Here is a 14,649-nt window from a genome sequence, read left to right as displayed (position 1 = left end):
TTTCCTTTGCTCAATATATTCATTCATTGTGGACTCCAGCAAATACGCGTATTTCCCTTTCGATTTCCGTACGCGAGCTACCCCTTCCGCTGTAGTCCTCACAAATACAGATGGCTCTGCACTTTTCATGTAGGTCCACATTTTATCAAACACTTGAATTTTAGATCTCTGTAGAAAGAGGGTAAATTGATAACTATGCACAAAGTACTCCAAGCTACATGCAACATGTTAACACAGATGGCACTGCCATAGTACTAAACTAATATGCTGGCGGGGGGCACAGTAAATCTTAGCATTGAAAATAGGAGGTTGCAAAGACATAAATCTACATGTTTTAATAGTGTGATTCATTTATATTCATTACGTTGCCTTCATTAAAAAGTGCTCTTTCTTAGAGACACTCAATTAAGGATTTCAATTATGAAGAGTTTATCAAATTAACTATCTGCTTAACTAGTGGGCCATCAGATAACTCTTCCATTTGGTTTTAGTAAGATCCATTATTCTCAGAATGAGATTCTATAATTAGCATGTCATTTACAGAAATAACTCAAAACTATACTAGAACTTGAACTGCCATCACATCCACTGCAGAATTTCAACACTGAAATCAGCTTGAATTTGGAATATATGATGGTAGAATAGAGAGAAAATATCCGAGCACCCTTTGTTGGGATAAAACAAAACAATTAGTACTGCAATATTGTGTAAAATAAAAAGACCCACAAAAGTAAAATAAAACTAGCTGGTTTTACAGAGCTGCAGTAACATTTGAAAAGAAACTCAATTAAGGCTGCAATCCTAACCACACTTTCCTGAGAGTAAGCCCCATTGAACAAAATGGGACTTACTTCTGAGTAGACCTGGTTAGGCTTGCACCCCAATCTTAATAATTACCGCAGACACCCCCCTATGTCAAACCCACAGATATGTCGAGGGCAGGTTTTGAGCCAACAATCATGGGATTTTCTATGACCCTCAGATAAGTCAGGGGTTAAACTTAGAGAAGTGTCTGACTATAGTTTTGTCTGATTTTCCCTGAGGCCAGACCCTGAAAAATAACCTACCACTAATTGTTGCCTAAGAACTGTAGTCTCCAATTTATTAAAAACATAGTAAAAGATCATAAGATACATTTTTATTCTTTTTAAAATTCTGGTCTTCAACACCTTTTGGTAAACACTATCAGAGTAAGTGCACTGTAAACTACATACCAGTAAAACAGTGGTTCCCAACCTGGTATTCACGAACTCCCAGGGACACTCAACAGGACCTTTAGGGGTACTTGAAAAATAATGGAATAATGGCAGAAAAAGGCAGGCCGTGCTCCAGAACGCCTTGCAAGGTAGGAATGCCTTGCAAGGACCAGCAAGGCAGGAAGGGAGGTAGCTAGTTGGCTGTGAAAGCCCCACCAATAGCTAGTTTTTGGTCATCAATTCATCTATGAACCAGTGATTGAAAACCAGCACAGTAAAAAAGCTGAAACATAATATGGAAAGTGATCAATCACCCAGAATTTCTCAGCACACTTCTGGTGAAAAACAATGCAAAGGCAGTTCTTCAAACAGATGAAAAGAGAAAATATGTGATGAATACATGAAGTCTGGGCTTTCATATGGAGGAGATGAAGGCTTGTATTATTAATTACAAACATTTTGCTAATATGAAGGGTACAATTTATGGAAATGGGCTGCTAAGGGATATGCGTGAAAAAGGTTGAGAACCACCATGAATCAAATCCCCCTTTAAGGTATCTGGGTCTACATACAACATACAACCCATAATGCATAACTGAGAGTGTGCAATTCAATTTACAGCAGAGAGATGAGATATTTGCAACCCTTTTTACTCAGAAGTAGACCCACTGCTTTCCATGGGTGTTATTCTTAAGTAATGGTGCACTGAATTGTAGCCTGGGAAGCAGGGACCCATCCTGGTGTTTCAAAAAACAGACCTGCTTTGCAAGCATTTGCAAAGCAGAACCAGAACCAGGCTGCAGCAGAAAGAAGGAGAATAAAAGGTTAACTTTGGCTGGAATGTCCTTGGAAAGTAACTATAGCAACTAAGGAGGTGCCTGCCTGAGCTGAGCAACAGCTCAGCTGAGAAAGGAAACTGTTCTATTGACAGGAGATAAGGTGAAGTGAGAATTGGAGCTTGATTACTTGGCAAAAAAAATACCTGAGTATCTGTGGTAGATAAAAACAAATGTTTAGCTCAGGGGTGTCCAAAGTTTTTGGCAGGAGGGCCACATCATCTCTCCGACACTGTGTCGGGGGCCGGGGGAAAAAAAAGAATTAATTTACATTTCAAATTTGAATAAATTTACATAAATTAATATACTAGAGGTGGAACTTACATGAATGAATGAAGGTCTTGCAATAGCTCAAGGCCTATAAAAGGCCTTGAACAAAGTAAGGCCAGCCTTTCCTTTGTTGCCGCTGCTGCATCACAGATGTGAAACAGCAAGCAGTGGAGGGAGCCATCGTCCCACAGCTCATGCGAGCAGTCGAACAGTTGGCCATCATGCTGAGAGCAGTTACGTCGTGCCAGTGTGGGCTCCAGCAAGTTTCTGGAGGGCCAGAGGCTCATTGGAGACTGGGGTCTCCCTGAGGGCCGCATTGGGAGTCCTCGAGGGTCTCAAGTGGGCAAGTGGGTCTCGAGGGGCAAGTGGCCCCAGGGCCGGGGTTTGGGCACCCCTGGTTTAGATGAAGGGTAGCTCAACACACAACCTATTGACATTTCCCCTCTGAGCTGTTAATTCATGGCAAAATAATGTTACCAAAATAATGTTACAATTATATAGGCTAAATTCACATGCCCAGTTTTGCAGTTTAACTTTATGGTACAATAGCACCCCCATTTAGAGCTCTGCGGGTGCTCTGATCCACTGATCATGCAAGCATCCTATGACTGCAAGTGCTGGAGCAAACCTGCAAGGAGACACAGATAGCGGGGCTTTACAACTTTGCTTGGTGATTATATCATCACTGAGGGACAAAGTATGATGAGACTGGGGAGACCAGGCCAGCTGCTGGCAGTTACCAGCAGTCTTGATGATTGGAACAGATACTGGGAATGGGTCACTTTAAAAGGAGAGAAAAGTGAAGTGGTGGGAAGGACAGGAGAGAAGGAACAAATTGGAAGGAGACAGAGGAGGAATAGGGCTGAGTGTGAAGAAGGAACAAGGCATTACTGGGTAATAGGATGGGGCACGAGCCTGAAGGTGGAAAAGGGGAAGCAAAGCAAGCAAGGGGGAAAAGAAAAGGAAAGAGGGACATGTGGAGAAGACTGGAAGGGGAAGCAGGGCAGAGAGACAAAAGGTGAGAAGAAGCAGAAAAATCCTGAAGGCCAAACTTAGAATGACCTCACTAAGACCCTGGCCCAGCCCCACCAAGACTTTGACTCCTAGGGTCAAACAGGGAGTGTGGAAAGACTGTACCCCAGGAAGTAAAAGCAGACAGGACAACGAGGCTCTTTGTAGGCTAGAGTCCAGATATTCCTTGTCCTGCATAAAGGTAACATCAGGGAAAGAGAAGTGGCTGAGGAGTTGGGGCATTTGATCCTCATGTTGGCAAGCAATCCCAATTATCTCTGTTGTCCACCTCATGCAATAATTATCTGCCAGCATTGTCTTAGCCTCCCTAGGCTGTTAGTTTTCACCTCACCCCACAGTGTGCTCTTCTCACCATCCTACAATGTAAGCCTTCCCCCTTGGAATGGACAGGCAGGGGGTGGAGATGTTTCACAACCCCATTCACTTCAATGGAAGGGGCCATTCTGCACATGCATCCCTTTGTGCACAGAGCTGTCCCTTCTACAGAAGTGTCTGGGGAATCTCTGGAGCATGTAACAGCTCCACATCAGGAATGATTTGCTGGAGTAGCACATGCGTGCAGTGGTCTTGCACAGAGGAGTTTGACATTTCCCAAAATCACTTCCATGCTGCACACTCACAACTGTGCTCCTCCTGATTATTACCTTATGATTTCATAGAATGACTAGAGGACTGCACTTGGTACCAGAGTTGCAAGCTGCCACTTATTATGAATGGAGAATACGTTATTTACATTTCCAGAATGGACTTTATTTTCCAGAATGGTCACTTATTTTCAGAAGGTCATAGAGAAGAAGAAAAAAAATGCAAAAGAGGAATTAAGTCACCAGAAATGCTTACCCTAAAAAATTCTTTTGTTGAGCCAGAATCTAAAGTCCCATAAGCAATCTCTGTTTGTTTAGATAAATCCTCTGCACTTTCAATCGGAGACACCATCCTCTCTACTGTCAGGAAGGCAGCCAGGTTAGCCGTGTAGGATGAGATTATGATCAGGGTAAAGAACCACCATACACCTCCAACAATGCGCCCCGACAGCGATCTAATAACAAGTATGAAATGGATTTGTAAGATGAAATGAATGTCCTGAAAGGAATACAAGTTATCAGATTTATTTATCTGCCGCATTGTGTAGTACAAGGAAGTATTTACATGCTGTGTTGTTCGTTCTTTCTGTCACAAAGCATGCTGCTCAAATGGGAAATTAAAAACAAAACAAAACAACATGATAGCTTTGCTACTCAGATCAAGTGGCATCACTAAATTCAGGGCTTTCTTCTTGGGTTAACGTGTGCAGGTAAAGTACTAACTCATCAGTCCTTCACAGGTCTGAGCAACCTGAAAAAGAAAGCGGCTTCATTCACATTATTGCCATATCAGACAGGAAGGTTTTCATGATAACTCAGGTGAACCCCTTATTTGTGACAACTAAAATACATAGAGAAATCAATAAAATGCATGTTGTCTAAATTTGAAGCTCCCCTATTTCTAGCAGATCACTATGAGTATGCAGAAAGCAACAGTGTCTTACAGGGGTGGCATCAGAGGTCAGCCAGGTTGGAGCACTGGTCAAGGGAGCACCCAGCTAGACAGATCCCTGAATCTGCAGTACCAGTGGCAGTAATACTGGGTCATCAAAAGCTGTGTGAGTGGATTTTCAGGGGGGACCAACACAGGCTTTGTTGCAGGATCCCCCCCCCCCAAAAAAAAATAAACCTGATGCCATTAGTGGTTTCAGTCAACAAAGAGTATGTTTGGATCGAATGAATCAAGAGGTCGAGTTCCTGTGACAAATTCCTCTATGATCGTGTGCAACCTGACCTGACTGTTACCACAGGAATCCAGTTAAGGCTGCAGCTCCATGGACCTGTGCTTGGTGATGATGTCATTGCCAAGTGATCCAGGAAGCTGGAATGCTGGCTTTTCATTAGCTGGAGGCACTTCTAGCTTGTGTGAGGGGTGTGTGGAGGTGGGGAGGGTTTACAACAGAGAGGAGGCCTGGGCGGAGACAATGGAGAGAGCAGACAGGGAGACATTAGAGAGGGTATGGAGGAAAGAAGTAGAGAGAGCAAAAGGAACAGGAAGAAGCTGAGATGCAAGGGGAGACCTAAAAGAGAGACCAAGGGATGAGATGGACTTCAACAAGCACCACAGGAGGGAGCCAAGGGCTGGAACAATGCAAGACTTTACACAAATAAGATGCAGCACAAAGTAAGAGGTGAAAAGAGGGGAGACAAAGAGAGATAGCAGGACAAAGGTAAAGGTAGAGGAAGAGGAGACAGCACAGCAATTGAGGGCACAGAAGGAATGCCATGACAGATTCCGAGGGGGAAACAAAGGTGATCAGAAGATGTGCTGATTGCAGAGATAGTCCCCAGAAATAGTTAGTGCCTCCAGAGCTTAACCCCTTGGGGACAAAGGAGACCCAGACTGACTCAAGAGGTGGATGGAAGAGTTGGGGAAGGAGGGCTTCTAATCTGATTCCCCTGCGGGATGCAGCAGAAACCACACCAGTGCCTCTACATCAGCGTTGGGGAACTCAGGTAGTATTAGACTGTAGCTCTTTGCACTTCAACATCTTGGTTTCCACTCTAACCTTCATTTTAAGTTGCAGGTCAACTCATTGAAGAGTGCTGCAGTTGATCTTTCATTTGCTGATTTCCTGAAACCTTATAATGTCTCTTCATTCACAGTGTAAAATTTATGAAACCATAAATGGTCTCTCAATCAGGACAGAGTACCTATTAAAAACTTTCTTGATTTAATGCTTGCTTTAGTTTTCCAAATAAGCCAAACCTGCATTAAAGGCTGGGTTATTTATAATGGTCTTGAAACTGTTGAGTGATTCTATTCTTTCCCAAATACTGTGTTTTAATAGGGAATATACCTGCATCACTGAAGTTTTTGATCCAGAAGATGCAGATATCTGATATTGACAGGGTGTTGCTTAACAACACACGTTAAGGCACAATTCTGACTAAAACCTACCCCTGTCAATTCAGCAAATCATCTGCTGCACATATTGCATCCAAAAAGGCGGCGGTTCAGAGATAGCTTCTGCTACCCCAATGGGTCTCCTTGGATCTGCGCCAGCTATTTTGCTGGCACATAACCAAGGAGAGTAAGGAATTGGGGAGCTCAGGATATTGATGCATGTGAGCGCCATTTGTAATTGCAGAATGAGTGTCTCATTCTGCCTTCCTCCCTGCTCCCTCCTTACCCAGACACGCCCCCATTCCTACTACCCTTACCTCCACTGCAAGAGGAGGCAGCACTCCCCAGATGTCACTGGACCCATTTGGAACTGCCAGAGAGGTTAAGACCTGAAAGAAAGCCTGTAAAGGGCATGGGAGAGACATTGGGGGTAATCTGGACAGGGGATGGTGCTACCCTCTTTTGAATCTTCACACAACCATATAACCCCCTTGAACATAACCTTATAATTCCTCTTTGTTGTTCCTAAATTCCTATTGTTGTTGTTCCTATTCCTAAATGTTGATTATTTCGCTGCAATCCTATGCACACTTTCCTGGGAGTAAGCCCCATTGAACACAATGGGACTTCCTTCTGAGTAGACACGCATAGGATTGTGCTCTTAATTTGCTGCCTCACCACCTTTTGGGTCACTGGCAGCAGGGGCTCCAGCTGCACCCCCAAGATGTAACGTTTTTAAAATACATTACTACACCAGGGTACAGCATCAGCCAAGGCAGAACATGTATGGATCGGAGTCCCAAACTAGAACCCACTTCTGCATGCACATTTCCTAATCCCTTGGCCTAATGGATAACTAGCAGCTCAATCCTATCCATGCCTACTCAGAAGTAAGTCCCATTATAGTCAATAGGGTTTACGACCAGGTAAGTGTGGATAGGATTGCAGCATACTAAAACTGCAAAAACTTTTTTTTTACTTTAGCTTCTATTAGTACTGAACCCAATTACACCTCTACTTGGAAGACCCCAATTGATGAACAGCTCTGTTCCATTTGTTTCTTATACAATACTGCAAAACTTTGTCTCTAAAAGAAAAACAAACAGGTTGTTCATTGGTGATCCACAGCACAATTGCGCTACATCCATCTTAAAACCTTCCATTTTCTTCTTAATTTTTTTTAAAATCAGGATTGGTAATACCTCACACATTACAGTCTGAATGAAAAACAGACTCCAGTGGTGGCCCTGCCTGTTCCACACCATACAAGCATTGCAATGAATAAATTTAGGATTGCTAACTTCATCTGCTTTTATTCCCAGTAACAAACTCAACAGGGAAGAAGTTATAATTCCCCATTGACAAAAATCTGAAGGCGATATTGTATCCCCACCACTTCAAAAGCATTTTTTTTTCCAGTCAACAATACTGGGTTCTATTTATTATCCCATATTTTTCATTCAGAGAAGGATAAGGCCTTCTCATCTGTGATGTACTACTCCTCATTTCCTTTTCCTCAGATACACACCAAATTTTGTACAATTCCTGTTCAACAGAATGCAGCAGTTGAGTTTGGGACACAGTCACCAGTTGCATAAGGGAAAAGGGATAGCTAACAATACTGCAAAAAGAAGCATCAATAAAACAAAACAAGAGCAAAATGAAATATGCTAAAGTGGTAAACCCATGTTCACTCACACACACACACCCTAAAACCACCATCTCTTTCAGTGGCTCCCAACCTGGGGGTCATGACTCCCCAGGGCAGTGGAAACCACCATTTTCTCCCTTAAGGGGAGTGGTGAATTGGTGGTGATGGCACTTCCAGATTCATGCCAACTAAGAAAAAAAAGGGGTTGGGGACTAACCTGTCTGCAGCAGTGGTTGGAGACACCACAAAACCTGGGTTCTTCTCCTCACCTCAGCCGCCACCACCAAGTAAGTCCCCAAACCCCTTTTTTCTTAGCGCTCCAGCACAAATCCAGAAGCGCTGCCATCACCACTAACTCAATACCCCCCCTTACTGGACCCTGCAAACACTCAGTGGTTCTCTTCGAGCAAAGGTTGGGAACCACTGGACTGTATTCTAAAATGAACCATAGCCCTCTTATAAGCGCAGAACCTGTCTCCAGGATTTCCTCAACCCCTCCCCCTTCTTGCCACATTTGGTATAATTGGTTCACATCAAGTTATCAGAAGACCTTTATATTTAGATTCTGGTAATTTTTCTGAATACCAAAGGAGAGCTTAAACAATAGGCAGGATGGTATGAAAAGTGGCTTGAGAAAAGGAAACCGCTGCTTTCATAGCTCATCAAAAGCGTGTGACCCTTATTTCCCATTACAGCATCTGTTAACTCCATGCACCATTGGCTGTAAATGGGATGCAGCAAAAACACGGTACCCCTCCAAGAAGGTGTGGAATGAGAGGAACCTTATGCATTTTATGGCCTCTGCATGGTGTATATAAGTTCACCAGGGTTGCATATGACTGATGCTCAGAGGAAACCAATTGAACAGGCCATGGGTCTGAATCAAGGGCAGCTGCTATCACTGGAAGGACTGCAGATGATTGTGACAGACATGTCAACAGCTGGTATCTCTTGAGGGTGAATCTACATACACCATGAACTTCCATAGCAAGACCAAAAATGCACAAAGCTAAAACGAACGCGTAACCAACCTTGGCGAAATATCGCATCCTTGCTGCATAAAGGCACCCAAGGAAAACCAGAGACTATTAAATATCCCAAACTCATTAGTTGATTCGTTACTTTGTGTTTCTCTTCCATCTTCAAACTCCTCGGTGTGCCACTCGTACGGGCTAAATCTGCTGACCAGGAATAAAACAACACTGACCCCAATGTAGGCAAAAACAATGCACATCCAGATCTCATATGCTAAGGGATCAAGAAAGGAAAACACTCCCGGCTTGGACTTCTGAGGCTTCTTAATCATTATAGATATCCCGAGGCTCATAAAGGGCTTGGAGAAGTCAATCACCTCTTCTCGCACCAGTGTTATAGTTAATGGAGCAATTGCAATATCAGCTTTCTGTAAGGGAAGCAAAACAGAACAATAACTTATTCAACAGTTAGCAAGGAAGGCTTCATTGCTTTTGTGCATCACAAATGAGGAATGCAGCTGCAGGGACATGGATAATAATCATTTCAACGTTAGCCTCCTACTGAGGAGTAAAGTATTAAGAAATCTGTCTCTGATATTCTCTTTACTGACACATAAGTCAAGCAGATGGCAGCACCTCTGTAGTGCACGGTCCAGCCCACTTGAAACAACCACAGTTAATATGCAATCGTACTCCTTAGCAATGCACAGAAGCTTGCATGTGTAGGAAAGGAGGTGAAATCTAAAGACAGAGGTGTCTTTTCGTTCGTGCACTGAAATGTAGCTGCAGCGCAAGGGAACTTGCTTGTTAACACGCAATGCATGTCTAATCATGAATTACAGCAAAAGTTAAAAAGGCCTCTTACCCCATAAACAAGTTCTCCAACCATTCCATTCCAGATTTTTGTCTCTGCATCCCTGGCCCCATACTTGCCATCCCCAACAATTGTGAGTTTGTACTTGAACCCACAGTGTTTGGCAATTTCTGCAGCTAAGTCCACACAGTAGCCCTCATAACGCTCATTTCCATCGAGCAATTCAAAATTTTTCTTCATCATGACATATGGAGATTCCTGTACAGAGAAACTAGGCTTTAGCTCATTAATGACACACATAGTCACCGAATCTTGGTGTATACCTTTGGAAGCAGACTAAATACAACAAGAAAAATCTGCAACCCTTTTTTCATAAATGTTCAGAATTATTTATTTGTCACTCACCACACATAACATTTCTCCACATTAGAGCAAGCCTTACAGGTAGAGACATTTTTAAAAGATGCATTCATATCACTCTGCAGGGTTAACAGAAATTGTAGGACGACAAGTATAGGGTGTATAATTTTTATTTTTTTGTAGATTTCTAAAGGATGTGTATGTCCGACTTTCCCTGCCAGGGCTTATTTCTTAGATTTTGCACCAGTCACTCCCCACCAAACCCACAACTGCTTATATAAAATTAAGTGGTCCACACAATAAATATAGAGCTGTAAAGTAAAAATCTTACCACCATCAAAACAGTTGATAAATTGTTGGCTCCTTTAATATATAATCCAGAACAGTTATGCCCTGAATGAACAACTTCGAAGAATGATTAGCTTACTGGGTAAACAACATGACATTCCTACTATGTTACTATATAAAATGTTGCCATCACAAAGTGACAGAGCACCTTTCACACTCTTTTCTGCAGAGGAGAATTTAAATGGGGTAGAGACAAAAAGCTGTGCATCCATTCCTCACTTGGCACTCTCTGTTTGCTAACCAACAAAGTGACAACTCAAAACACACAATCAAAGTGCAATACTGTCACTGAAGAAAGAGGACTTCCTTGAAAGTAAATCTCTTGGAAACTTGATTTTCTTCTTAAACGTTGGAAAAGTTTTTCTATCACAGACATTGTCATTTTCTTTGAGACACATCAAAATTCTCACAATCTTTTTCTCAAAAATAGGAAATGACTCCAAGGATTTTAATCATGTTCCATAAAAAAAAAGAACATTCCCCAACATTTAACATTTCCCAACCGTTAACACATGCACATAAAATGAGTCACCAGTTAACTATTCCAACATAGACCGAGAATGAATTATAAGGCTACAACTTAGAGTATCCATTTCACAAAAAATGTGCTTAATTACCAAAATTGTGGTGACAATAATAGTCTTATTCTCTAATCCTGAGGATTCATTGCAAGAGGGAGGTTCACAACCATTCTGTGGATGCACAACCATTCTGTCCACTTCACTCCAGTATCCAATCTGAAAAAAAGTTGGTAGGTTATATTCCAGTTGATTACTATTTCTTAGGAATAATTTTTCACAAATTGCATTCATACATTCAATTCCATCCCAAGGATGTATTCAGGAAATGGTGACAGCTGCATCTTTACCCAGGAGAGGTGCTAAATATTTCTTGTGGTAGGAACAGATAGAAATGCAAAGAGAGAAGTGTAAAGAGTTATGTATGAGTGGGGGTGGGGCCAGGATCCAGCACTTGTGCTGGATCCTAACCCCACTCCCTGGTGACCCCAGGCAGCTCGGGACTGCTCCACCTCTTGAGGTGGCACAGCTCTGAGTAGCCCCATTGGGCTGCTGCAGCATTACCTGAGGTAAGGGGAGTGAATTCCCTCTGCCCCAGGCTGAGCTATTGGCAGCCCCAACCCTGCTCTGGATGCAGGGCAGAGCAGCCAGCCTACCTGTTCCAGCGTAGATTAGGATTTGGCAGTATATCACTTGGCAAGAACAACAAAAGGCACTCAGAATCAAAATTACCTTCCGGGGACCTGTACTTTTAAGTTCCATGACGTTAATTGTAAAGTTAATTCTCTTTCCATTCTGATCAAACTTTATATTTCCTGTAAGCCCTTCCACCTGAACCTATGTGAAATAAAAATGGAGAAAAAAGGAGCATAGACGTTAAATTGATTAATGTACAAAATGCTATTTATGTTTTGCTTTTACAGCAATGGAATCTTTACTTCAATAGACTGTACGAAGAACTTGGGTATAAAAACAATATATCTTTCATTAAAAGTTGGGAAGTTCTCCCAGAGCTGTTAGACCCAGACACTGACTCAACTGGTCTTCCATACATGTAAAAAAGTGTCTAGTTCAAGACATTCACAGATTATTCATCACACACATTCTTTCCACAATCTTGGTTCTAGAAAAACTACCTGCTTTAATGCCCTTTCTATTTCTACACCATGAGACCAGGGCACAGCTGGGTTAGCCAGACAGTCTCCAGCATTTCCTCTTCTGGAAATCTCAATCCTCTGTTTACGCAAGTTCCGGAAAGCTTCAGTCATCACTTTCACAGCGTCATAGGTCAAAGCTGATGTGTACTAAAAAGGATTAAATATCATTAATTAAGAAAAGGCTACCAAATCCAGATTTCAACATTGCAATCATACCAATACTAACAATAAAAAATAATTAAAACCTCTATCACTAGATCCTTTATTTTCATATAACAGATGCAGAATTTATTTCAGTGGAAACTTATTGTCTTGTATGTTAAAACACCAGCATGGCATGGACTTTCTACTCTTTTCATTTACAAAACTCTCCTGTTTTTAAAAGAATGACACCTTTCACAAAGCAGGTATTTTTACTTATGCTAATAGGAACTGGCGGACAGAAATTAAAAGGGAAGAACCTCTTTTGACCCAGTAGGAATGGGGAGGCCAGCTAGCCTGCCTTGTATCCAATGCGGGATTGGGGCTGAATGCGGCTCAGCCAGGGGCAAGGGGAAATCCTTCCCCTTACCCCAGGTAATGCCACAGCAGCCCCAATGGAACTAGTCAAATCTGCGCCACCTCAAGAGCACTTGTGCTGGATCCTGGCCCCCCCCCCCGCTCATCCACAGCCCACCCACCCGCTGCCCTGAAACTCCTCCATCCCACCCTCTGCCTGCTCGCCCACCCTCCCCAAGTTCCTCCGCCTGCTGGCCTCAGCCAACATGGTCCTACCTCAACTGCTGACCCTGCAGGGCTTGGGCCAGCCTACAGAGGCTGGCGCACATCCATGCAATGGCCTCCTGCTCCCTTGGTGGTGCAAAAGTGCTTTACAGCACTTTCGTGACACCACTGGGCTGGCGCTAGGAGCTTGCCCTTATTTGGATTGCATCCTGAGGGTCCCATCCTATCCAACATTCCAGCGGTGCATTCTGGGGCAACATAGGGAGGAGCCAGGAACTTCCAATAGATCTGGAGGTGGGTCATTAGTGCTATCTTTAACCCTGAAAAGCTTGGAAACAATACAATTTGACCACGCCAAGATAAGAAAGGCTATTTTCGCACTCCCCCCTTTTAAGGCATTTAAATGGCAACCCTGATATCCGCAAATGTTGGTATCCAGCGGGTGTTCCAGAACAGAACCCCTGCAGATCCTGAGATCACACTGTATTTGAATACAAAGATTAGATGGAGAAGACTGGACTGAACCTCCCTTGAAGTTATAAAAGAAGAGCAGGTAGTTCAGTGGTGGTGGTGGTTAATCACGTTGGAAGTCAGAATATCCAAATCATCCTTAATCATGGAATCTGAACCCTACTTTAAGTGCAGTGGTTCAGACATTCTGTCTCCCCCATAGGTATGTGGTGCTGAATGGTGTCTCACCATGGGGACAGGATCAGTGTGCCCTGGCTTTTAATTGCACAGTGGGCAAAAGTGGTCAGACATATTGTCTGAACTGGCCCACAGAATATCTGTGTTGTGGAATACAGCATGGGAGGCTAGTAGGAAAGGGAAAACCTGGAAAGCATATGGGGAGAGTAATGTTTCTGCTAGCAATTTCGGAGTATTCCTCCCCTTGTAGCCCCCATGCTTTATCCATTGCCAAGTGTCCACCAATGCTCAGGAATGGCTTTTGGGAGGATCAAGGGAATGTGGTGGAGGGGGTGCATGGGGACTATGGTGCAATAAGCACCAGCAAAGCACAAGGACTACTCTGGACAGTACTCGATAAACAGTACATTTGTTTTAAGTTTGTCTTAACAAACATGTTTTGCCACTTTCAAGTCTGAGAAGCTGAGTCTTAAGACACTGAACGAATGAGACTGCCTCATGCATAGGTTTTATTATATAAGGTGATATAAATCAACCTCCTCCATTTAGACTCTCAAGAGAGAAGTTTCAAGACTGTTGCCAATGGTTTCCACATCTATAACTTGGATGGGATTCTGTGTGTCACGGCTAATAGTGAGATGTCAGCCTTTAGTGCAGTTTAGAGATTAACTATAAAAATCAAGGTGTAACATAAACAGTCCATAGTAAACCCAACTGAGAATACAAACACAGCTTCTGCTTCATCATCATTTGTACAATAAAATGAAAAGCCAGCTGCAGAAGTTTATTATTGCACTAGATCTCTCACTCAAGGTGCTATCTTGGCTGGATGTTCTCGGTGAAATATAACATAGACAAAAAATGCCATGCAAAATGCTATGTCTTACAAAAATAAATACTGTTATCACCTCAATACTGAGAATTGGTAGGAGAGCATGATACATCAGAGTTGGCATTTTTAAATGTCTAAAAATAGTTCTATGAATAACAATTAAAATAATCCTCACTAGGCATATCTTTATATAACAATTTGTAATAAATATATATACAGCAATGAACGTCCTGACTGAGGGCCCAATCCTATCCAATTTTCCAGGGCCGGTGCAGCAATACCAATGGGGTGTGTTCTGCATTCTGCAGTGGGCGTACAGTCACATAGGGCTACTCAAGATATGGGAACATTTGTTCCTT

The 14,649-nt window shown here is 42.7% G+C and overlaps 1 protein-coding gene across 3 annotated transcripts in view; it reads right to left on the bottom strand.

The window, feature by feature from the left end:
• The window catches only part of GRIA2 (glutamate ionotropic receptor AMPA type subunit 2), an 89,092-nt gene that overhangs the window by 3,251 nt on the left and 71,192 nt on the right, over nt 1-14,649 (bottom strand). For all 3 annotated transcript variants that reach the window (XM_066631910.1, XM_066631908.1, XM_066631909.1), the window contains exons 7-13: nt 12,067-12,234; nt 11,663-11,767; nt 11,030-11,149; nt 9,756-9,962; nt 8,948-9,318; nt 4,175-4,373; nt 1-168 (exon numbers count right to left, since the gene is read on the bottom strand). The exon at nt 1-168 is cut by the window's left edge and continues 80 nt beyond it. In XM_066631910.1, coding sequence (XP_066488007.1) covers nt 1-168; nt 4,175-4,373; nt 8,948-9,318; nt 9,756-9,962; nt 11,030-11,149; nt 11,663-11,767; nt 12,067-12,234 — 1,338 coding nt within the window. The remainder of the gene's footprint in view (nt 169-4,174; nt 4,374-8,947; nt 9,319-9,755; nt 9,963-11,029; nt 11,150-11,662; nt 11,768-12,066; nt 12,235-14,649) is intronic.

This window comes from Tiliqua scincoides, chromosome 6 (assembly GCF_035046505.1).
Source record: "Tiliqua scincoides isolate rTilSci1 chromosome 6, rTilSci1.hap2, whole genome shotgun sequence".
NCBI classification, from domain to species: Eukaryota; Metazoa; Chordata; class Lepidosauria; order Squamata; family Scincidae; genus Tiliqua; species Tiliqua scincoides.
The sequence above is the reverse complement of the archived record's forward strand: the minus strand, read 5'-3'. Positions and strand labels throughout refer to the sequence as shown.